We start from the raw sequence: 26,652 nt of genomic DNA on the forward strand, positions 1-26,652 counted from the left end.
GCGCGGTAAAGTTCCAACGAGACTGGTTCCCTTCATACTCCACACAGAGTAAATGTAAATCAAAAATGAATAACCATTTTCAATTTCGTTGCAAAACGAAAATACAGCCGAACCATATTCCAGTCCAATCAGAGAGTGCTGCAAGCACCTCTACCGGCTTCGAAACTTATTAGTCTCTCATCAGGATATGTGCCGCAGCATATGTGCCTCCTGATGAGAGACTAATAAGTTTCGAAGCCGGTAGAGGTGCTTGCAGCACTCTCTTATTGGACTGGAATATGGTTCGGCTGTATTTTCGTTTTGCAACGAAATTGAAAATGGTTATTCATTTTTGATTTACATTTACTCTGTGTGGAGTATGAAGGGAACCAGTCTCGTTGGAATTTGACCGCGCTGAGCAGATGTGACGTGAATTGTAAATTGTGGAATTCCCTCATCTTCCTTAGTCTCAGCATCCGTATGGCTTGCAAATTGTAGAAGCCTCGGAGGTGTAACCAGAGAAGGTTCCCATTGTTTTCATTCTGGTGGGATATGTTGTGTGCCATTAGAGTGAAAACTTAGTCTTTTGCTAGCAGTTGCCGCTAGGGCATCTATGCCATTTCGTTCGTTGCAATTCGGGACTGCACGCTGGGGTTTGTTTTGGTTGGATCAGGGAGAGCAGCATATGTGCCTCCTGATGAGAGACTAATAAGTTTCGAAGCCGGTAGAGGTGCTTGCAGCACTCTCTGATTGGACTGGAATATGGTTCGGCTGTATTTTCGTTTTGCAACGAAATTGAAAATGGTTATTCATTTTTGATTTACATTTACTCTGTGTGGAGTATGAAGGGAACCAGTCTCGTTGGAATTTGACCGCGCTGAGCAGATGTGACGTGAATTGTAAATTGTGGAATTCCCTCATCTTCCTTAGTCTCAGCATCCGTATGGCTTGCAAATTGTAGAAGCCTCGGAGGTGTAACCAGAGAAGGTTCCCATTGTTTTCATTCTGGTGGGATATGTTGTGTGCCATTAGAGTGAAAACTTAGTCTTTTGCTAGCAGTTGCCGCTAGGGCATCTATGCCATTTCGTTCGTTGCAATTCGGGACTGCACGCTGGGGTTTGTTTTGGTTGGATCAGGGAGAGCAGCATATGTGCCTCCTGATGAGAGACTAATAAGTTTCGAAGCCGGTAGAGGTGCTTGCAGCACTCTCTGATTGGACTGGAATATGGTTCGGCTGTATTTTCGTTTTGCAACGAAATTGAAAATGGTTATTCATTTTTGATTTACATTTACTCTGTGTGGAGTATGAAGGGAACCAGTCTCGTTGGAATTTGACCGCGCTGAGCAGATGTGACGTGAATTGTAAATTGTGGAATTCCCTCATCTTCCTTAGTCTCAGCATCCGTATGGCTTGCAAATTGTAGAAGCCTCGGAGGTGTAACCAGAGAAGGTTCCCATTGTTTTCATTCTGGTGGGATATGTTGTGTGCCATTAGAGTGAAAACTTAGTCTTTTGCTAGCAGTTGCCGCTAGGGCATCTATGCCATTTCGTTCGTTGCAATTCGGGACTGCACGCTGGGGTTTGTTTTGGTTGGATCAGGGAGAGCAGCATATGTGCCTCCTGATGAGAGACTAATAAGTTTCGAAGCCGGTAGAGGTGCTTGCAGCACTCTCTGATTGGACTGGAATATGGTTCGGCTGTATTTTCGTTTTGCAACGAAATTGAAAATGGTTATTCATTTTTGATTTACATTTACTCTGTGTGGAGTATGAAGGGAACCAGTCTCGTTGGAATTTGACCGCGCTGAGCAGATGTGACGTGAATTGTAAATTGTGGAATTCCCTCATCTTCCTTAGTCTCAGCATCCGTATGGCTTGCAAATTGTAGAAGCCTCGGAGGTGTAACCAGAGAAGGTTCCCATTGTTTTCATTCTGGTGGGATATGTTGTGTGCCATTAGAGTGAAAACTTAGTCTTTTTATTATCTTACTTCCGAGGACAACAAATCCAAAGACACAAAAATTATAATAATTAATACATTTACTAAAAACACTAATATATTCTTTTAATGACTTATTTGCGCTGATACATATCTTGAAAGGGTACCAACAAACTACATACTGTCTGTGTGCGAATGCGCCCGGGATTATAAAATTTCACTCTCGATAGTAAAGAAGTATAACTTCAAAAAGTTGATTAATAGCAAGCTGAAAATTTGTTACTAGCTTAACGGCGTCTAGTCAGATAAACTTTGATGTATGGGAACACTGGAACGAGGGAAGTTTTAATTGTGGAACAAATTACAGGTTTCGAACGTCAGACTACGAACGTTCCATGTATGTATTTTGTCGGACAGAACTTCCAATTGATATGTTACCCTTTCATTAAACTCTCAAGCAAAAATCAGACTGCTATTTATCACCAACATAATTCCTGTCATTTGAAATGTTCTACGTGTCGGACTTATTAAAACGCCCAATACCGGGTGCGGCAAAAGTCAGTTCCCGCTATGTAGTTTCGGGCATAAGCGCGATAAAGTACATGCTAACAATCGGCCTCGCATAACAGGTGTTCCCTACTGTTTGTAGGGTTCCCCTTAAGTTTCGTTCATCTGCCTGTCGCGTGTTGCTGTTCGTTGTGGGGTCTGCTGAAGAATAGTGTGCAAACTCTCCCACAGTTGAAGACAATTATTGAGGAAGAATTTGAACACCTCCGTCAGAACAAGGCAATCCTCAACCGAACATGCCGTAGCGTTGCGAGCCGTTGTGAACGTTGTATCGAGGAAGATGGACACCAGTTCGAACATAAAGCTTAGATTTTTATATGCACTTTTGTAACCCAAATTTGCGACTTAATTAAACGTTTTGCTTTTTTATTTTCCGATATTTTTTTCCGTTTAATTTGCGACTTAATTAAACGTTTGCAGTTTCATTTTCCGATATTTTTATTAATATATTTTCCGTTTAATTTGCGACTTAATTAAACGTTTTGCATTTTCATTTTCCGATATTTTTCGATTGTGCAAATCGGGGAACTGACTTTTGCCGCACCCTGTATATTTGTCGGACAAACATTTTTTTCATATATTATATAAAGTTTGCTATTGAATAAACTTAAAAGTAACCAGCTAGTTTTCACAATCATAAACTTGTCAGTATGACACGTTCCACAATTAAAACTTCCCGTGTTCCAGTGTTCCTATACATCAAAGTTTGTCCGACTAGACACCGTTAAGTGATTAACAAATTTTCAGTTTGCTATTAATCAACTTTTTTTGGAACGCGGGATCCAGGTCTATAAATAAGTAGGCTTATCAGAAAAAGCTAACCAAGAAAAATACCTCATCTAGATAAAATAACAAACAGAGAAAATAAAATATTTCCACAAAACTACAGGCCTATTAGCTTACTTTCAGCAGTCAGCAAGATAGCAGAGAGAGCCATCCAATCCAGATTCCAAACGGAGACAAATAGGCTAGAAATAATCCCTCAAACACAATAGAGTACATAACAGATGGATTCAACGACAATCAGCATAGGTATAGGAACAGGCTTCCTGGATGTAAGCAAAGCCTTCGATAGAGTGTGGCATGGCATAAGGGATTAACATTCAAAATGATAGAATATAGATACAGCGTATCCATACCGATCCTTATTCGATCCATACTAAAAAACGAAAATTTTTAAAAAGTGCATTTTAGCTCGATAGACTTGAGCTAGCAATGCTCCAATTTCTCTTGAAGTCTAGGTAGCAAATAGGGCGGTTCTTTTCTGCAATTCATCATCGATTGAGCACAATAACTCAGCATAGTAGAGCTGGGTGACCGTTTTGCTCATCTACAGGTGGCAGGTAGTCTAAGTAGATCACACCTGGCGAATCTCAGAAAACTGTGGCCATCACCTTTTCAGCCGATAGGACAGTATTCGCCTTCTTTGGAATGCATCATTAGACTGCCGGAATGGTGCATCTCGCACTCACATTGACGGTCGCCTCAATACGGTCTTAGCTGCTCATTGTTAATAATTAAAAATAACAACTTAGTAATAAATTAATGACACAAATTTCTTCAGGATCACGCAGGGGGGCTTTAAACTTTGCTTTAGTCACTTTTTGACTGTCATAATAATAATTTTTAACCAAATTATAAAGTCTTAAAAATGGCTATATTCGCATTTTTTTTAATTTTAAATCGCATATAACTCGACAACTGTCAATTTTAGAGAAAAACTACAAGAGGCCTTTTTTGCTCATAATGACCCATATAATCTAAAAAAGATTTGTCCGAAGTGAAAAATTGATTTTTTTTAATTTGTTTAAAAAAATTGTTCTAATGTCCGACTGGTATATTATTATTGTTCTGAAGGTATTTCCTTGTGGCATTTTTACAATCAACTATTTTTAATGGGAAAACAAGCCACAATTTTACCAAAAATGATTTTATTAACGTTTCGAAGCCCAAAGCGGGTTTCGTTGTCAAAATACAAAATACTACTAAAATAAACAAAAATGTTGTTGCTAAGTAAAAAAATTCTTCTAATAATTTATTTAATCTGACTCATTTATATTGGCAATTCAGACGTATATTATACATTTTAAAGTAGAAGACTTTAAAATGATATCGCCAATATTTATGAGTTGCGTTATTGGAACGACTTTACTAAAAGATAGTTCATTCGATTACATGAAATCAATCCCAACTCAAGAATATCCGTCACAAAAAAATCATAGCATGTGATCTGTCTTTAAAAAGACAACCAAATGCAACGATGACAGTAAAATTCTCGCGTTAGAGATTCCATAGTAAATCACGAGGAAAAATCAGGAAAAAACCTCGTGATACTATCCTGACATTTGGTCTTACATTTAATTTACTTTCAAAAGACTAATACCAAATTCTGACTTTAATATGTTTAAATTATAAATAATATTAGTAATACATAGATATACAATCAGTAATACTAAAATATAAAATTTATACTAACTCGATATGTTATTGACTTACTAATCGTGGTATTTTCTTTCTATTGACTTCCTCTTTCAGTATAGGTAACCACATCCTACTGCATTCTACCGAGGAATTTGCGACACAATTGGTTTCATTTAGCATAATTAGAGCTGCTTCTTTGATTTTTCTCTTTCTACTATCTGATTCTTTCAGGACTATACTTGAATCTCTCCACTGAACTCTATGTTCATTATCCCATGCGTGTTGACATAATTGAGATCTATCAAATTCTCTATTTTTAATATAGGACTGATGTTCACTTATTCTAACGTTTAATGGTCTTGATGTTTCACCTAAATAAAATTGTTCGCATTCACAAGGTATTTTATAAATGCAATTCTAATTTGAATTCAAAATTCAAATCATTTTTGGTAAACATGTGGCTTGTTTTCCCATTAGAAATAGTTGATGGTATATTATTTGACAAATAATGACATGCTTTCGAAGTCAGTTAAGTATGATGTAATGCTTTAGGGCGTTATTTTGAAAAATAACGCCCTAGGACATTAAATGTAAATAACTAGTTAAATACTGTCAAGTTGACAAATAACAACCTAAGTAAAATTATGGTTACCATAATTTCGTTACGACTATTGCTAAATTTTTTGCATATAAAGAATAATTCAGTCGGATATTAAACGTTGAAGGCACCACGGGTATTATAGATAATAACGCTTTCGGTCAACGTATATCCCTCGGGCCAAAGAACCTCGGTATATACACCATTGACCTCAAGCGTTATTATCCTTATAATACCCTTGATACCTTAATAACTAAAACAATTTTCCGACCACGGCACCTCCCGGCACCCTGTGGATTTGTTATAAGGACCTCTTTTTTAGTAATTTTGTGCAAAAAAGTCGAATCGGAATAATTTACCTAACAAAGGCGAACCACACATTCGGAGGCGAACGATACAGCCTGGTCTAAACGTATTATTTAAAGGCATGCGACACGTACACATTAAAAGCACGGAGATTGAATTTTTTTGACGTTTGACAACTAAAGTGCCTACGAAGGTATTTCAATATTTCAATATATTATGTAAAAGACGTCACATAATATCTCCGTTATTAAAGGTAATAAATAAAAAACTTTTTTGAACAAATATATTGCTGATTTAGAAAGTAACAACCTATATAAACGTATTCGATATAAAATTTGTATTAATACTGGAAAACTGTACCATCAGAGTCCTGTCTTGAGTAGCCAGGGTTGGTTTGAGAACTGTGATGAGATGAGTTCATCAGCTTTATATTGCTAGGATGTTTCTTTTCTATTACGCCGCCTATTAACACTTTGTGGTCCTAAAAAATAGAAAATAAGAGGTTACAAGCAATAGAAATACGTAGAGGATGCATTTTGCATACGTAGAGGATACCTACAAGGATGCATTTTGTCACCACTGTTATTTAATGTACCGGGTGGACCAAAAGTCAGTTAACGCTATCAAAAAAGGTCATGCGCAAGTTTGCGGCGTCTGTCTCCAATAAAATATATCATGCTTTGTGAAGGGCCTTGCAAATATTCCACAGTTACAAGGTATTCGATATTTTCAGCAAGACGGTGCACCGCCTGGTTACGGATTGCATGTTCGTGAGTTTCTAAATGACCAGTTTAGTGATTGGATAGGGAGAAGAGACACAATTGAACGGCCCGCGCTTTGCCAAGTTTTTGCCAATTTGAAGTTCTCCTTGCCTACTTGGAAGTCTGTAAAAAGACTTGTTTCACTGTGTTGCCAAAAATGTATTAATGAAGGTGGTTTACATTTTGAACATAAAATGTAAAGCATGTACTTCTTTGTACCTACTTTATTTACAATAAACAATAAATAATAAACGTTTTCTTACTTCAGATATTTTTGCTTTTATTAATATACAAAACGGTTAACTGACTTTTGGTTCACCCAGTATATAGTGAAAACATCTGCCAGGAAGCCCTTTTGCAAGCAAGCGAAAGAATCGTAATCAATAAAGAGGTTGTAAATAATATTCGATACGCGGACGACACTGTGCTAGTTGCAAGAACAGTAGAAGAATTACGAATTAAAACGATTACTTACAAACATAAATATTGCTTGCAAAAATTATGGCATAAATATCAATTGGTATCAATATTTTCTTCAGTAAAAACATGAGACAACCAGAACATATTAGTATAAACGGCTGTCAAATTGAAAAAGTATCAAGTTACAAATACTTGGAAACTTTAATAAACGAAACTGGAGACCAAAACAATGAAATAAAAAGACGTATCGAAATTGACAGGGCCAGATCAACATAAAAAATATTGAAAGTTTCGAGATATGGTGCTACCGTCGAAAGCTGGAGATAAGTTGGGTTGAAAGAGTCACCAACTTTGAAATAATACGAAGGATAGGAAAAGACCCACAAATTTTGTTAACAATAAAACGAAGATAACTCGAATATTTGGGTCACCTGATGAGAGGACATAAATACGCATTACTTCAAAATATAATGCAAGGAAACATAGAAGGAAAACGGAATTAAGGCCGAAGAAGAATGTCATAGTGGGGGAATTTGAGAGAGTGGTTTGGCTGCACCACTAATGAACTCTTTAGGTCAGCTGTAAACAAGGTCAGGATATCCTTGATGATTTCCAATCTCCGATAGGAGTGGCACAAGAAGAATACGGTCCTAAAAACTTGCAAAATATAGAGTTAATACGTAGTAATATTAAAATATTGTAGCATTTTATTTTCTCATTCTGTATAAAGTTTCAATTCACGTATTTCAAATATCCAAAAGGAGTTTTTTCTTTTCATAAAAATTCGAGTTGCATCTCAGAATCTTCGAACGAGAATAAACAACATTTAAATGTATATTTACTCAACCCACATCTTGCCTAAATCAGGTCATTCATTTTAAATCGCAAATCTCTTATGTTCCTATTTAACTCTTTTAGAATCGCGTTATGACCTTACGGTGAATGTAAAAAAAACTAAAACAATCGTAATTTCAAAAAAGCACACCCCAGTTATAAACATACTAGTCAACAACAATCTCGTTAAACAAGTGAAAAAGTTTAAGTACCTAGGATGTTGAATACATGAAACCTTAGATCAAGAACAAGAGGTTAAATGCAGAAGAGAACAGGCAAGAAATACCTTTTTTAAAGATGCGACAGTTACTCACTACCCGTAATCTTGATATGTCCCTATGATACCGCATGGATAAAGTGTTATGTACTATTGTGTTTTCAATTTATCAATTAAAAGCAAAATGAAAATTAGATTAAATTTTTGTTAAATAACGCGGGCACATAAATTTGATACACCCTATATATTGAGCTGTAAATATTTATTAGAATTTAGTTTGGATGTAAGTGGATTTCTCTTTTTAATGAGCTTTCCGATGAACCATTAAAGACTTTTGTGAATAATTAAAGTGAAAAGGACGATGTATTTAGATTTAAAATGAAAATAGATTGTTTATTACGAGAACTATAGAATCCACAGGTAGATGTAATTATCACTTTCTGGGAAAGTGGTTTAAAAAGAAAGTTTGGAATTTTAATATCTTTGTTCAACACGAGTAAATGTTGTAGAGTTTCCCCGAAAGTAATTAAGGATGGTCGGAATAATTTTGAAAATGACTGTTTGTTTGTCGAATGGAAAAGTCGATGTTTCTGATTCTTGGCAATGTGGAAGGGGAAAAGTGGATTGGATGATTGAGAGAGTTTGAAAAAGAAGTCAGTATGTTATTTGGCAGCGCTGAGGAGCGGTCGACGTTTTGGTGGATAAGTAGTTAGCAAGTACCAGTGGTTTTTTGAATAGTGGAGAATAGTGTTGAAAAGTGGAACGAGAGACAGATCAAATTGAGACGAAGTATCTCTTTGATTCTGTATTATTGTGAGAAGGAGAGCAGAGAATTTTGGAGTTTTGTTTGAATCGAGTACGTGTCAAAAGAGGCCCGGCTTGTTGGAGAATTGGTGCTGGTATGCTGATAGTTTTGAAGCTGGAGAACGGAGAGGTCTTTGATGAGTAGCCTTTAACATAGTCAACGAGGGAGAGCTGTTTTGGGTCACGAGAAGACATCAGAGTGAGTGAAGCAAAAGGTCAGTCAATTTATGTGAAAGAGATTTTTATGTTCGGAAACTAAATTTTTGAGTAAAAAGCATATGAATTAAAATTCCAATATTTCAAAAAGTAAATAGTAAATATAGGTAATCTTGCGAATACATAAATTTGTATTGTTTAGTTTGTTTTACCACAGTCATCGGGAACAAACCGATAAATTGTTTTTTTTTAACTATAATAATATTTAAGTGGTAAAAATTTCATTCGGACATCTGTGTCCACAGGTTTTAGATTTGATAGATTTTAGAGTATTGATTTTGATAAATAAAAGACAATTCTGTATGTTTATTTTAATATTTTGCTTTATTTCTTTTCCCTATTTTATCCCGATTAGGATCAACTAAGAGATACTGAACCCACGAGAGAAGATAAGTATAACGTGAGATAATTTAGATTTTTTTTTAATAGTATAAAAAGGCACCCTGAGATTTTTTATTCATTTTTTATGTATGACTTGCGACAATTAAATAATTAATCAAATAAATAATAATTAATATAAAACTAATAAGAAGCAGATCATAAGAGTACATAGTGTACTATTACACGGCATGGAAGCTTGGACGTTAACAGTCAGCTTGTTACGACGTTTAAAGAACTTTGAGATGTGGGTATTTCGTCGTTTGCTGAAAATTTCATGGACCGACCGCGTTAGAAATGAAGAAGTTTTAACGCGTATGAATAGAGAACGTGAACTGACAGAAATTATCAAGAAACGTAAGACATCTTAGCTTGGACACATATTTAGACACGACAGGTATAACTTATACACAATTACTGTGTATAGGTTTACTGACAGCTTATATGCTGAATTAATTTAATAAATAAAAAAAACGATAAAATCCTTTATAAAAGGTATATTTGTTAAAATCCCTCAAAAGGGCTACATCGCAGAACAGAACTAGTTTTCGATCGGATGACCGATCATCATCAGTGTTTACCTAAAATGTGTATAACTTGATAAGACAATGCAAAGTATTTAAAAGTTTGACTAGGGTTTTAAAAAGTTACAGGTTAAGTATACTCACGTGAATCTAACATGCTAACCACCAAAATAAAATATATGTGGGTAAAAACCCTTTACAATTGATCCGTCATAGGAACATAGATGAAAAATGTGAAATTAAACATGAATGTTTAAATTACAAACATTCTAACTATAACATCAAGTTTATTTTTGTTTTAATTGATTATTTTGCACAGTGGGAGTGATCGTTGTCACAGTGTTTAATTTCGCATTTTTCATCTATGTTCCTATAACAGATCACTTGTAAAGGGTTTTTACCCACATATATTTTATTTTGGTGGTTAGCATGTTAGATTCACGTGAGTATACTTAACCTATAACTTTTTAAAACCCTAGTCAAAATTTTAAATACTTTGCATTATCTTATCAAGTTATACACATTTTAGGTAAACACTGATGATGATCGGTCATCCGATCGAAAACTAGTTCTGTTCTGCGATGTAGCCCTTTTGAGGATTTTAACAAATATACCTTTTATAAAGGATTTTAACCATTTTTGTAATATATGGTATACAGCCAACTACAGGAAAACTTTTTCCTCGTGAATTTAATAAATACAGTCAAACCCGCTTATTAGAATACCTCTTAAAGGAATATCCCGGTTTAAGGAATAGAAATTTGAGGTCCCGAAACGTTTCTACTATCGACTAATGATCGGTTATTAGAATATCCCGGTTATAGTAATACTTCTGATTGGCACGAAGGCTATTCCAATAAGCGGGTTCGACTGTACTTACAAAATTATATCTAAACGGTATCACCACTTTATGAGGTCTTCCTCTCCTTCCTACTTCCCTTTTTTTCTTCTCACCACCGGGAGCCTCAACCGATGCTTGCTGTTCCCTGTCAGGTGTCACCTCCCGTGTGTTACGTAACCGCCTCCACGTGTCGATGCCTCTAGTTTCGGGTTGGCAGTATATATCGAGCATATCTGGAAAAATTTCTGTAGTCTGGTTAAAGGAAGCATTCAGAACAAAGTCCAGTTGATCTTTTGGAATTAGATCACTAAAAAAGTGTAATCATGATTTATGGTTGTTATATAATGTGAGTCCATTTAGCATTCATCGATCTCAAGAAGGCGTACGACTCCATCCCAAGGGAGAAATTATGTAAATGCATAGAAGAAATGAACATACCGATCAGACATATACAAGCAACAATAAACTTGTACGAAAACAACTCGGTGTGTGAAAGTGAAAAATAAAATCGGAAACAAATTTCAAACGACCAAGGGTGTATAACAAGGCTGCTCTACGTCAACAACACTATTCAAAATATTTCTAGAAATGGTACTAAGACCCTGGAAAAGAATGGTCAGAGGAATGGGTATACCTATCAGGGACCAATATTTTTACACATTTAGTTTCGTTGGTGACCAGGTAATAATGGCGCAAGATGAAGAAGACCTCTCCTACATGATTAGAAAACTCACAGACGAATACTTACAGAATGGACTAGAAATCAACTTCAATAAGACAGAATACATGGTAACGGGATCGGATGACGCCCCAGGTCTCGAGATCTTAGATGCCGAAAAAATTAAGAGCACCAAAACTTTCAAGTACCTATGCTCCACTATTTCTAGAAACTGCACTACAACTGATATAAAAAGGAGGCAAAAGATATAAAGAGCAGGCTAGGTCAAACCAGGGACTGCATAAGACAACTAAATGGAGTATTATGGGATACACAGAAGACCTGAAATGCTAATAGATCTAAGTGCCACTTTTTACAAATATCCTTTTATTGTTGCTAAGTGATCTATGTACCTATGCCAATGCACTGCTAGAAGATCTGTTGGATCCATTTTTGCAAGATTTTTTGTATCCGTTTGGACAGTAATTGGCACATAGATCTTTTATAATAGCAGTGCATTGACATGGGGGCATAGATCACTTAGCAAAAATAAAAGGATATTTGTAAAAAGTGGCACTTAAATCTATTAGCATTCCAGGTCTTAAATAACAACGACTATGAAAAAAAATATTTAACACCCTAGTCAGAAGTATTATGACATATGGGGCAGAAAACTGGATAGTCAACAAAAGAGACCAGAACAAAATATTACCACTATTGTTAAACCTGATCATGGATGAAATAATAAAAAAATAAGAACAAAAAACGGATACCAAATAAAAAAATCATAAATAATCTGATATACAGACTAGGGATGGGAAAAACCTACCGGTTTTGACCTAAAACCGGTTTTTTACTTCACAATAACCGGTTTTAGCGGTTGTTTTTTGTCCCGGTTATAACCGGTTTTTTCTTTTTAAAGTAAAAACCGGTTATTAGGTTTTTACGGTGATTATAATTAGGTTAGCTATTATTTTGGATCCCATTCATAATTATTAATCTCAAGTAATTATTCCAAACAAAACCATAATTCAAATTTTATTGTATAAATACAGAAGCAAACTGAAAATACAAACTCACATCAGCCAGAAACAATTAAGTTTTATTATAATATTTCGTTGAAAAAGTATTTGTAATCATAATATTTACATAAGAAGTGATCTGGTTGAAGTAGACGCAAACATCATCTATTTTCACACTTGACTCTTGGTATTGAATGTGGATGAACGACTTTTTCTGATTACCAAAAATAATGTTCTGACTATGAATATCGAATTACCGATTACGAATACGAATCTCCAAGGATTTCCCTACGTTTTCAAAACGATACACCCATACAGGAAGTATTAAATGAGTTAAAATGTAGGTACCTATTATACAAATATACAAATGCGGGCTTAAAAGAAATACATGATAAATTTTTTTGATGGTTGTAAAAATAAAAGATAAATTGCATTATCCAATTTATTTTTAAGTAAAATATTTATGTTGATATTATTTTTTTTTAAATTCCATTTGAAAGAGTCTGGGAAATTTTTATAAGTTGAAATGGTTGGGTTAAATTGTATACTATTGCAATAAGTATATATTAATCTTACGCAAAATGGTGTTTTATTTATATTTATCTTGATGTTCTTTGATAGTACTAATTTTGATCATATTGATATCGAGATCGAGTCAAGTGGAGTATCGCCAACTAAAGTGCATTGTAAATGCAACATTGTAACCAATTGGATTAAAAAAACCGAAAACCGGTTTTTGGAAAAACCGGTTTTTTTGGCCGGTTATAACCGCCAGGTTAAACCGTAAGCAAAAAAACCGGTATAACCGAAAACCGGTGTTTTGTCAAAAACCGCCACCCCTAATACAGACGACGTAATACTAAACTATCAAAGTCTTCTTCTTCTTATACGTGTTGTAGATCTGTTGATCTGTTAATTCCGACGTTGAAGTATCTCTTGAGAGGTAGACTGCCAGTTATCTCTCCATCTTTTTGGTGGTCTCCCCGGTGGACGCTTTGCCAGTTGGTTTTCCTTCTAGAGCAATTCTTGGTAGTATGTGCTCCTCCATTCTTTTTACATCTTTCAACATCTTGCGCGCCACATTGTTCCCTGATGATTTTGTTTCTTATTCTATCTCTTCTTGTCTTTCCTGATATTGCTCTTAGTGTCTTCATTTCGGTCGTTCGTAGTATGCTTTTAGTTTTATTGGTGACTTCTCTTGATTCAATTCCATAGGTCATAACAGGTCTGATGCAAGTTTTATAAAGTGAAACTCACGAAAAAGTCACGAAACTCGACGAGAGGACAGCAACCAAAGGATTGTATATAAATGAAGCAAAACCAAGTATATGGAATGGACAAATAAGCGATTAGTTCGGGGGCAATACATAACAATGACCACAGCAAAGGAAACATAACATAAATTCGAAGAAGATAAAAGATTTGACTATTTAGGAACTGATTAAGATATAAAGTTTCCTTCTTTAACGACACTTCTTGCATTTTTGTATATATTTGCGATAGCATCCACATACTCTCTACTGAGACCTACTTTCGTCAAGGTTTGAAACAGTTTTTTCAAAGGTACCGTATCATATGCCTTCTCTAAATCTACAAACAATACAGTCAGCAAAACAAAGGTAAAAAATAGATGATCTATTGAAGATACCATACATACCGCACAAGAGTAACAAATGTATTAGTATCGTATGAAATTTTGGAACAGAATATCACGAAAGTGTCCTATATTCCACAAAAAGTCAACAGCAAGAGGAAGATTCCAAGGAAAGCAATATATTTGAGCAATTTAACTATTACAGATAGATTACTGACCGACCAAATAGTCATCGCACAAGACGAAAATAACCTCGATGGGAAAACTGGAACAGGAATATACAAGGAATGGAATGGAACTAAACCTAAAGAACTGGATCCAGAAAGAACTGGAGAGAACGGTTGAGTGAAAGAATACAGTGAAAACTATGGAAATCCTTAGTGTACATGTATATCAAAGAAAACATTTACCTGAATGGTTCAAATCCTACGAACCTCCTTGCGCTTGCGAGCGTCTGATGAGCGTGCATCCTCTGGAAAGTAGGCAAATATTCGCATTTTACTTCCTTTCTCAAATATTCTGGATCTGCAATAGGCTTCAAAAAAGTACCCTCGGTAGTCAGAACTGGTACGCAAGCCCTGTTCCTGATGCGGACAATCGACGCCATGGCGGAAGCGTATTTAGCTCCGATTTCCTCAAGGTGAAGATGATTTGCGGTTGTAATAGGCCAAGAAATGTCATTAGTTACATGTTTGTCGTGTCTCGTGACAATATGGGAGCTGAGGGAATGTCATTATTTGTTAAGTTTTCAGCTGGCTATGTAATAAAAACAGGGGAGCATTTAGGACAGTTTCGTTGGAGTATTTCGTGATCCCGATTGCCGTAATAAATTAAAATATACATAAAATTAAAGGTTAAACTTGTATCAAACATTTTAATGCAGGTATACAAAGAAAAGTTGAAATAAAGAACTATAAAATACGTTTTTAATTTGAAACATTTTTTAAACAATCCAAGAAATTATTAAATCACTACCATTTTGATAAATAATAATAATATTATTATTATATATTATATGTTATATTATAACATGTGTAATTGAATCAAAAAAGTATTCAGGTGACAAATAACGTTAATAGGGAACTTGCACATTTTTTTATTAAATAATAATGTTCAGTTTTGTATAAAAATGAGATTTCCAAAATTTCACGCTTCAAAAACTCATAGAAATACAAATTTAAAGTCTTCTGTATCTTAAAATAGTTCAAACGACCCGTGACGTCACAGAGTTTAACTATATGGTTCGGTTAATAAATAGTTATATTTAGGTATATTCTTCTTCTTCTTTAGTTTATTGGCCTTCACCTACTTCGGCATTTGGCCAGCTCGTCGTCGCGTAATAAAGGAAAATATTTATATTCTAATGACATTTATTGTATGTCATTGTAATAATATATACCAGTTTGTTGAGATTGGAGTTTGATACAGTTTTTGAAGGAAAGAAAAGAAGGTTTACTATGAAAAATAAAACCATTTTGTAAAAGTACAAGTTGTCTATGAATAGTTCAAACGATCAAAAACACTTGTAACGTCACCATAACTGTATTTTCTACTGACGTTTATAATGTCTAATTTAAAATTATATACAATTTTTTTTACGAATGTAAACATATAACCCCGTGACGTCACGACGCGTTTCGGGTCGACTGGTATAAGTTGAATTTTTAATCGTCTTTAGGGGCCGAACGAAAGACAAACAAAACTTTTTTATCTTTGATACATGCTTTAAATTATGTTCTGTTGTGATTTATACCATTTTTTCGAATTTAAAATTTTATGCAAGTTCCCTATTATTTAAAAATTCATATTATGGTCAGTAGCGTATCTCATAGAATTATTTAAGGATCTGCTTTTTTATAGGAATCACATGCGTGTTTAGGGTTTTTTTGTCGGTGCCCAGGCCACAAGTAAGCGGTATCACCAAATTGGGAAGGGGGACTTATATGTAACTTGATCTATTAATAAATACGTCGTTTACAAACAAGAAAACAACAGCCAGCTACAAAAACAGACTTTAGATATTTAGATAATCAGTCCATGCATCCTTTTTGATGTGTTTTCGGTCTATTAATTCCTTCACATCCGCCCTTTGACCTCTTATAAAGCGCCATATTTCTCTTTGTAAACCATAAAAAATGTGCTCCAGTTCTCTTGAGACGCATTCTCAGTGCTGTTTTCAATTCTTCTTATAATATTATTCTCGTAGTACTTTTGTACGTTCTTCGTATTTCGTATGCTTGTTCTGTCTTGTTTGACATGTACTTCGAGTAAACTTTATTTTTCTTTGCATGTTTCCTTCTTATCTGTACCTACAGAACCACGGAGTTTTCCGCTTTAGGAGAAATATTTATATTTCGTCCAGAGCTTCTTTAGATGAGTCTAAGATATTTGGTTTTAATTTTCGCCTAGCTTTTCCCGATTCCATCGCTTTTCTGATAGGTAGGTGCCTATGTTTTTTTGGTATAAATACTTTGTTGTGTCGTCCTGTAGATTTTTAATTTTTATCTTTGTGGTGTAAATATCCTGCAAGTTTATTCTTATAATGTATATCTATGTGTTTTCATTTGGATTTTGCATAACACTAGCTTATGATCCAGTAGTGGATCTAAGGGGGAAATAGGGATAATTTCCCCCAACAAGGTCCAAAATTAAAGGAAAACATTATTGCAACTTAAAAATGTATTAGCTGGCATGAGACCTAAACATTCGACAGACAAGTTCAACCCAATAAATCTTATCTAGTTAAGAAAATTAAGGAAACTTAATGCATAAAGTTATTATTCATGTCTTTTATGTAGTTTGGGTTTATCTTTTTTATTTTATGTCTATTGCTTGGTGTTTCATTGATAGTTCCCCCTCCTACCCCAAGGTAAATTCCCCCTACCCAAAGCAAATGTCTAGATCGGCCACTGTTCGCTTCCTGTCTCTGCCGATATTAGTGCCTGTTTACATCAAAAATTTCATTTCAAATATAAATATGGTGTACACATTTCAGTCATCGCTCTTTTGGTTTTCCGTACCTGACCAGACCAAACGTTCAGAGGGTTTCACCCTCATTTAGAATTATCCCCTACCGGGGCTCCATTTCAAGTAATAACTACGCGGTTAATTATCCCACGTTTATTCAGCCTCTTTACCGGCTATTTTTCTTCAATTTGAGGAAACATGTGTTTCATTCCACTTCCTTATCCCGATAAGGCAGTTATCCAGTTTTATATGGAGCTTCCACACCTAATGGCATAATTTCCGGGCCTCGTTGTTGGAAAGGTGATTATTCTCTTCTTCTTTTTATATAGACATTACTCTGTCTGTTTTTCAATGTGCCTCCAGTAAGTTGTCATTCCATCGTTTTCGTGGTCTTCCCACTGATCGTCTTCCTATTGGGGAACCGTCTCTCGCCGTCCTTACTACTCTATTTGTTGTCATTCGGCTTATATGGTCGTTCCATTCTACTCTTCTGCTTTTCACCCAGTTATTAATGCTGTCCACCTTGCATCTCCTTCGTATATCTGCACTTCTAGCTCTATTCCACAGCGTCTTACCATCTATTTTTCGCAATGTTTTCATATCTGCTGTTTCTAGCATTCTTTTTGTCCTTTCTGTATCAGGTCGTGTTTCTGCCACGTAGTTCATTATTGGTCTGATGACTGTTTTGTAAATTCGGCCTGAAAGGTGATTATTAACGATTTAATTAAACCAATATGGACTTTAATAATAATATTCTTGTAATATTCTTATTCTTATAATATACTAATTGCATGTAGCTGGCATCCTTGCTCCAATTCTGGATAAAGGAAGTATTTTACCATGGAAAATAGCAATTTCTCGATCTGTAATCTCCTGGAAGTCATTCCTCTTTATAAGTATGTCCGTTTTGGCACAAAATAAGCCCAAGGGGAAATGATACCTGTCTCTGTGAGCAAAGTATTTAAATTTCATCAGTAAGGTGCTAGCCTTGCTGAAGACTCCCTCCTCCTTTATCCGGGCTTATGACCGGCAGGCTCAATGCAGTAATAATGCAGCCTCCTGAGCTATTCAATTCACCTAGTCAACTAGGCCACTATCCCAGGCTGAGTTAAATTATTTTTAACTTAAAAAAAATAGAAAAAGTTCAGCAAGTTCATCCTTTCTTAATACTTTCCACGTTGATTTAAATAAATCGTGAAAACATTAATCTATTGATGAAGGTTGTGAGTTTTCCCACGAAAAATGCAAATCAAAGCATAAATAACGAAAAACAGAAAGTGGTTGTCATGTAAGATAGCGTCTGTCACCGTAATGTAGGTGACAGTCGCGTGCATTGTGCGTTTAAAATCCACCCCTGTGTCGAACATGCAATAAATAAGTTCAATTTTCATGCGAAGGAATTGAGAAAATTTCTTTAGATACATGATAGTTATAGGCATATACGTATCCATAAATATTTTGTTGGGGTAAATATTTTTGTATAAATGAACGTTTAAGTTTTTAATCTAATAGCACATAAAATAGTGTTTAAAATACCATTTTATTTTATATCCTACCCTACCAGATTAAAAACAATGGAAACCTTCTCTGGTTACACCATCCGAGGCTTCTAAAAATTCAAGCCATACGGATGATGAGACTATAGGAAGATAAGGGGAATTTTACAATTTATAAATCGAATCCCATCTGCTCAGCTCGGTAAATTTCCAGCGAGAATGGTTCCCTTCGTACTCCAATCAGAGTAAACATGTAAATCAAAAATGATTAACCATTTTCAATTTCGTTGCAACACGAAACTACAGCCGCATCATTATTTCAGTTCAATCAGAGAGAGCAGCAAGCACCTCTACCGGTTTCGGGGCTTCTTAGCCCCTCATCAGGAGATACATACACTTTCCTCTCTGATCTCTAACTTCAGCATAGTCACGATTTTCTACTGCAAATATCAACCGCAAATATCAACTTCAGCATAGTCACGATTTTCTACTGCAAATATATTGAACCAGGATAATACTCCGCGTGCAGTCACGAATTGCAACGAACGAAATGTCAGGGATGCCCTATCGACATCTGCTAGCAGGATGCTTAGTTCGTTGCAATCCGTGACTGCACGCGGAGTATTATCCTGGTTCAGTCCGAGAGAAGAGCATATGTATCTTCTAATGAGGGGCTAAGAAGCCCCGAAACCGGTAAAGATGCTTGTTGTACTCTCTGATTGAACTTAGAATACAATGCGACTGCAGTTTCTGGTTGTAACGAAATTAAAAATGTTTATTCATTTTTAACTTTTATATAAGTATAAAAAAACTCAATCAATTATTTTGGTTGAAAGCATTCCTTGTTAAATGGATTGGGATATTTCTTTTACACACGTCTCTCATTTTTCAGAATGCAGCCCAACCCAAACGTATATCAATAAAACGAAAAATAAGCATAAAACAAAAAATATCTCGACAGCGTTACCTTTAGAAATGTCTAAAAAAATATATGCAAAATTACAGGTGAGGATCGGTGAAGTAGTTTTTGAGTTACAATGTCTACCGCCTTTGAAAAAACAAAAAACAGTTTTGAGAGAGAAGGTAAACGCGTTTAAAGTATTGTCAAGTTTTATTTTCAATTTCTTTTTTGTCTGTCAAATCGTAAAGTGATGCACACCGAAATATATTTTTGAATCGTGGAGTAATGTACAAAAGAGAATGGGAACAGCTTTTGACCGTTGTTCACTACGTTCAAGCGAGCTGGCGTGAACCTGCTGCAAAGCGAGTCGAAGGTAGGGATATTCAACACTATCTTCCTACCTCCCTACCTTCGACTCACTTTACAGCAGGTTCGCGCCAGCTGTCGAGATATTTTTTGTTCTATGCTGATGTTTTGTTTAACAATAACAAATATGTTGATTTTCACCCTATTTTTGCAAAAAAAATTCGTTGTTTTGACTTCTGAGTCATTGAATCACACTATGCAGCTACGGAAAGCTCGAAACAGAAGTGGAAGATCAGGTGAATAAAGCAAACAGAGCCGCATGTTGCCTGAATGAAACAATATGGAGAAATAAAAACATCGGAAAAGAAGTGAAAGGCAGAATTTACAAAACAGTCATCAGACCAATAATGACATACGCGGCAGAAACACGACCTGATACAGAAAGGACAAAAAGAATGCTAGAAACAGCAGAGATGAAAACATTGCGAAAAATCGATGGTAAGACGGTGTGGGATAGAGCTAGAAGTGCAGATATACGAAGGAGATGCAAGGTGGACAACATTAATAACTGGGTGAAAAGCAGAAGAGTAAAATGGAACGACCACATAAGCCGAATGACAACAAATAGAGTAGTAAGGACGGCGAGAGACGGTTCCCCAATAGGAAGACGATCAGTGGGAAGACCACGAAAAAAATGGAATGACAACTTACTGGAGGCACATTGAAAACCAGACAGAGTAATGTCTATATAAAAAGAAGAACAAGAAGAAGAAGAAGAAGAAGACTTCTGAGTGATATCAAAAAATCAAAAGTCGTTAAAACTAAAAAACTCGAAAGCGGTACCTCAAGAAACTGTTGCTGTCACTGAATATATCATGAAGTACAGGTCAACATATCTAAAACTTGTCAGGTCAGCTAAAAAAGCCTATTATCAAAACCGTCTGGGAAGCTCTAAAAGTGTTGCAAAAGAGACTTGGTCTATAATAAACGATCTTCGAAATAAAACTCACACAGCTCAATCATTTTCCCTTCCAAATCCTGAAAGTCTAAACGACTACTTCGTTAATGTGAGTAAAAATATAACATCAACAATTTTGCCGCAACAAGATCCTATTTCCTATCTTCCTAATTCAAGACACGTCTCGAATTCATTCTTTTTACGACCAGTCGATAACTCTGAACTTATCCAAACAATCAATTGTATCAAAAGCAAATCATCCTGTAGTACTGATGGACTGTCTATAAAAATTTTCTCCAATCTCACAGAAAATGTGTTGGAAATCCTCCTCTCACTAATTAATGATTCCTTCGAAAAAGGTAAATTTCCAGAGTGCCTAAAGACAGCCATTATTATTCCTCTTCATAAGGGTGGCGAAAAATCTGATGCCTGCAACTATAGACCTATTGCCTTACTACCGGTACTCTCCAAAATTATTGAGAGACTCATTAAAACTCGACTTATGTCCTTTATCGTTGATAACAACATTTTATCACAAAATCAGTTCGGCTTTTTAACAAATAAATGTACCACTGATGCCATGTTTTCTGTACTACATGAGGTTTACCAAGCACTAAACAATAATCTTTATACTGCCACTGTTTTCTGCGACTATGCCAAAGCTTTTGATTGTGTAAATCACGACATCTTGATTACAAAACTAAATTTCTATGGAATTCGAGGTATTTCTTTGAATTGGTTCCAATCCTACTTGAATAATCGGAAACAACTAGTTAGAGCAAATGATACTGACTCTAGTCTCAAAAACATCGTCTGTGGAGTACCACAAGGTTCAGTATTGGGTCCTATATTGTTCCTTATCTTTATAAATGACATTACTAATTTAAAAATCAATGGGAAAATTTTTCTTTTTGCTGATGATACCAGTATCACTTGGAGCAACTCAACTATTGCATCTCTTCATGAAACTATAACTTCGGATCTACTGACGATAAAGACCTGGTCTGACTCTAATTTACTCTCTTTTAACGTAAATAAAACAGTAGCATTATCCTATAAAGGAGCTCTTCAACCTTTGCCACTTCATAACAGCCAGATCAGTACCGTTGATTCTGTAAAATTTCTTGGTATTTTTTTAGACAGCAACCTCAAATGGTCCCTTCATATCGATTCGTTAAGTAAGAAACTCGCCTCAGCTTGCTATGCAATACGATCTGTCTCAAGGGAACTCAATTTAGCATCTTCTAAAATAACATATTTTTCATTGTTCGAGTCTCATCTTCGATATGGTCTTCCTTTTTGGGGTTCTAGTACAGCTGCTCAATTTGATGTCATTTTTAGATTGCAAAAAAGAGCAATAAGATATTTGTTTGGCCTCAGAAGATCTACAAATTGCAGAAGTTACTTCAGAGATCACGAAATTTTAACACTTCCATCTTTATATATTCTAGAAACGGTTTGTTTAATTCGTAAACACCTTCATGTCTTTCCATCAAGGCCCAATCATCTTTACTCCACCAGAAATTCAATCTTTGATATTTATTTACCGATTCCATCCACTGAGTTGGTAAAGAAATCTATATTATATTCCGCAAAGAAACTGTACAATCATCTTCCGTTACAACATAAATCTGCAACATCTTTCCCTAAGTTCCGAAAAATGACAAAAGCCTATCTATCCAAAAGACCATATTATTCAATAGAAGAATTTCTTAATGAATAACTAAGAAAATTGGGTTCCATGCGCAGTAGCATAAACTTGTCAGTTCCTTATGTTGTACCTATTTTATTTTATTTGTTGTATGTTAAATTTGCAATTTATATATGTTTTGCAATAAATTGTTTTTGTCTTGGCTTTTATATCTTATACTGTACATTGTTGACGATTTATCTAATTTTAGTAAATTGTAGTTGTTATTTGTTATTTATATTATGTTTTTCTTTTGACTGTATGTAAGCTTTGTCCATAAAATTGTAAAAATTTTCAGTGGCAATAAAGCATATTTCTATTCTATTCTATTCTAAACTCATAAGCTAATAAAATCTTTTTGAATTTTTTGTTTACCATGATTCAATGATGAGTTCTGATGTCCACCGTAAAATTTATTGTTTTTGAGGTGTCTTTAAAATTGTCACCTTTGGCTTATTTTCCAATATTTTTCCTTGAATGTTTTTTTGAATGATCTATGAATTGTACTGAATATGCCTATTTAATTTAAAAACAAGTAATTGGACTTCGTAAGTCCTAGGTTTTCACCCAAAGTAATCGAAAGTAGAACTGGAAGTCGATATTTGAACGCTTCGTGTAACTTTGCGCCGATTGGTAAACGATTTTACTAATTTTGAGTCATTTTTACTAAACTTTGGGTCATCATTGTTTAAACAGAAATGACTTTAAAACCAAAACTAAAGATTCAAACTTAACTTTTCAATACGCTTCGATTGATGTGTTACATGTAATATTTCTGCACTTCTGGTTAGAACTTTTTAACCGGAAATGATATAAAAACCAAAATTTTATATTTATCCTCATCTTGCTAAGGTACGTTGAATGATATAGGTATCGCTTATACTATTTCGGTGACTTTAAAACAGTTCATACGATTGCAACTCTAAAACCGGAAGTCCGATGTCAAATTTCTCATCTTTAATACCATACTTGGGTTATAAGATTTTATTCGACACCTCATCTGTCATTCTATCTGTATTAATAACGGAGGAGATAGACATACGGACAGACAGTCATGAAACCGGAAGTAAATATTTGTTCTCTTCTTGCAAAGTCGCGTCGAATAATATATCACTTGTATTATTCCGGTGACTCTAAAACAGTACTTCTGGTCGCATTTCTAAAACCGGAAGTCCTATCACCTATGTCAAGTTTCTCAACTTTCTTGTCATTCTGCCTGTTATAGCGGAGGACTTATATTCGCAGTCGGACGGACAGACAGCCTAGGTAAACTTTCTTACCTTTATTACCATCCATGGATTATAATCTTTCATTTGACACCTCATTTGTCATTCTACCTGGTAAAATGAAGGAGGAGTTATATTCTCAGTCGGACGAACAGACGCACAGACAGCCTAGATCAAATTTCTCATCTTTATTACCATCCTTAGATTATAAGTTTTCATTTGACACCTCATTTGTCATTCTACTTGATACAATGACGTAGGAGTTATATTAGCGGTCGGACAGACAGACAGACAGACAGACGGACAGACAGCCTAGATCAAATTTCTCACCTATAGTAGCATCCTTGGATTATAAGCTTTCGTTTGACACCTCATTTGCCATTCTACCTGGTACAATGACGTAAGAGTTATATTCGCGGTCGTACAGACAGACGGACAGAGCCCAGATCAAATTTCTCACCTTTAGTACCATCCTTGGATTATAAGCTTTCCTTTGACACCTCATTTGTCATTCTACCTGGTATAAAGACGGAGGAGTTATATTCGCGGTCGGAGAGACCGACGGACAGACAGCTTAAGGAAAATTTCTCACCTTTAGTACCATCCTTGGATTATAAGTTTTTATTTGACACTTCATTTGTCATTATAGCTGGTATAAGGACGGATGAGATATTCGCGGTCGGATAGACCGACGGTCAGACAGCCTAGGTATGATGGTCCAGGATTACTAGGGCTATCTTCTCCCGGTAAGGGTGGTTAACCCTTATCCGAGGGGTGGAATGATTACTAGTCGTTTCACTGTTGAAGTTGTTTTATTATACTCGCATAAGTACAAGCTGGTAACAACCTACGTAACGTCGTCCCCGCGGAGTGTAGATGACACTCTCTTTTAATGTGAATAATCTTACATCTAATAATAGAATGACGAATGTGGAATGTGTAATGAGGAATCCCTTATATGTTTTGGTTGTATAAATATTGAAAAGTGCAAAGTCAGCGTCGACCCTGAAAAGTGTTTATAGTGGCTGTATGTATACTTACACCTCACGATCTAGGTCAATAATGTTTATGTAACGAAAGAAGGTTGGAATTGTTTATGATGACATTTAAATAACCGAAAGAAATTAGCGTAGATAATTAAAGGGTGTTTTTTAAAAGATATCTAATGAGTACAGATGAATTCTTTTTAAAATTTCTCACCTTTTTTATCCAATACATCCACACATTTTTTATAGCACCTGAGATATCTACATCTGAAGTACAAATGTCGTCTCTAATTCTCTCAAAATTATCGGTTATGAAATTTACAGAATTAAACCATGTTCTCAATCTAGTTATCACAGGTTCAGGTAAGTCACATTCGGTAAGTGATCTTTAGACCTATACCTGTACCTACACGCATAAGAGCTTTCAAAATATTTTTTTTATATTTGATACAAGGGTATTGGCCATTGGAGAAGCCTGTCCTTACAGTTTCTGCTATTCTATTTAAAGCGTGTGCTAAACAAGTACCTAACAAATTTGAAAAAAAAAATATTTTTGTAAATGTTGTCCACCATTAGTCATATATGGCTCAACATCACTTAACAATAACAAACTTTTTTCACTAACAAAATGTGACTGCATATTGTAGAGTCCCCTTTGTATCCTTTATTCGTCGCGTCGTCTCCTTGCCTTATAAATTGCAAAAGGCAGAGATTAAGAATGTCACCAGAGAGTGGTTTAGTTCTCTTAGTGGTTAACTTTTCTGTTTGAGGTAAAAAAAAGTCTGAAAATATGCAATTTTAATAAATGCATATGCACTTATAACATTTATCCAAAATATGCAAATATGCACTTAATATGCATTTTGCATATTTCCCGAGCTCTATAATAATTTATATACCTACTTGGCCCGGCGCCTTCGCCAAAATTTTAAAAGTTAAGTATAGCGTTCCCACCAAAATTTAAACTGTCAAAAGTCTTTTAAAGATTGTAAAACTGTTTTCGTACTTCCGGGCCTAAAGTGACAACTTCACTCCCTTGTGACAGGTACTAAAGTGTCACATTTAATCCCTCCGGGATTAAATATTGACGAAACTCCCGGAACGATTAAATCACAAACAAACGAATTTAAGGGATATTTTATTGAAAAATATAATTAATTAGAATGGTAATTAACGTTAATATTCAAATTAATATTGTGACAGTTCGTCATATTGACCAGTCTTTCCTGGGTTAATGCAGCAGGTAACTGACGAGTAACAGATAGGTCCTTTTCATATTGAACTGGTGTTTGTTTCGAAGATCCTGCGGAAACAGGAAGCGAGAATGAGGACTGTGGCATAACTATAGTGGACGAATCGGCGACTTGACCAAATATTTTATCTGAAATTTTTTGTTTATTTTTAATAGACGATTCAATATATCCCTCGGCCACGTTGGAGGATTTCCATCCTCCATGTCTCTTCAGCACGTCTATTGTTGCTCCCGAATCAGCTAACAAAGACGCAGATGTGCGTCTAAAACAATGTCCCGTATAAGACGTCGCATTTTCTAATTTCAAGAAAGCTGCTATTTGCCGTGGAATTGTACCAAACATGTTTTTTCCTACTACTCGCGTAGTACATTCTTTGTTGATGTATTGAACAAAAAATTTTGAATGAGTTGTCCCTGTCTTTCGCAATGCCACATATTTCCGAAATATCGCCACAAAACTGATGGCACTGTTTTCTGAATTTTTGATCACAAAATTTCGGTCAATTTTATTTTTGGTGTTTCTAATCGCAATTAGGAAGGAATCGCCCAAATCTCTCACATCGTCGATTTCTAAATCAACCAACTTTTTTCCACGACAAGCTCCCGCAACGCCCAAAATAAGTGCAACCTACAAAAAAATTGATTTCTTAAAATTTCTGAATATAAACAAATTTCCAAATTTACCTTAAGCATTAAATATTTATCATCCGGAGCCTCCCGTAAGAACTGATCTACCTGCTCAGACGTGAGAATTCTTGACTTCTTTGGCTTAAATCCCTCATTTCTTCTCTTC

The 26,652-nt window shown here is 35.3% G+C and overlaps 1 protein-coding gene across 2 annotated transcripts; it reads right to left on the reverse strand.

Annotated features, from left to right (window-relative positions):
• Positions 1-6,076: 6,076 nt before the first annotated feature.
• On the reverse strand, positions 6,077-14,806 carry LOC114341549 (uncharacterized). Of its 2 annotated transcripts, none has more exons than XM_050657444.1 (3): positions 14,488-14,806; positions 10,867-11,110; positions 6,077-6,289 (listed from the first exon to the last, which is right to left on the reverse strand). In XM_050657444.1, exons 1-3 carry the CDS (start codon positions 14,682-14,684, stop codon positions 6,149-6,151), a joined length of 582 nt encoding a protein of 193 aa, XP_050513401.1. In that variant the 5' UTR covers positions 14,685-14,806; the 3' UTR covers positions 6,077-6,148. The 2 variants fall into 2 exon arrangements, with proteins under 2 accessions (XP_050513401.1, XP_050513400.1); XM_050657443.1 differs by having other exon boundaries at positions 6,079-6,289; positions 10,843-11,110; positions 14,488-14,804.
• Between the last annotated feature and the right edge of the window lie 11,846 nt (positions 14,807-26,652).

The sequence above is a fragment of the Diabrotica virgifera genome, chromosome 8, assembly GCF_917563875.1.
Source record: "Diabrotica virgifera virgifera chromosome 8, PGI_DIABVI_V3a".
In the NCBI taxonomy this organism is placed as follows: domain Eukaryota; kingdom Metazoa; phylum Arthropoda; class Insecta; order Coleoptera; family Chrysomelidae; genus Diabrotica; species Diabrotica virgifera.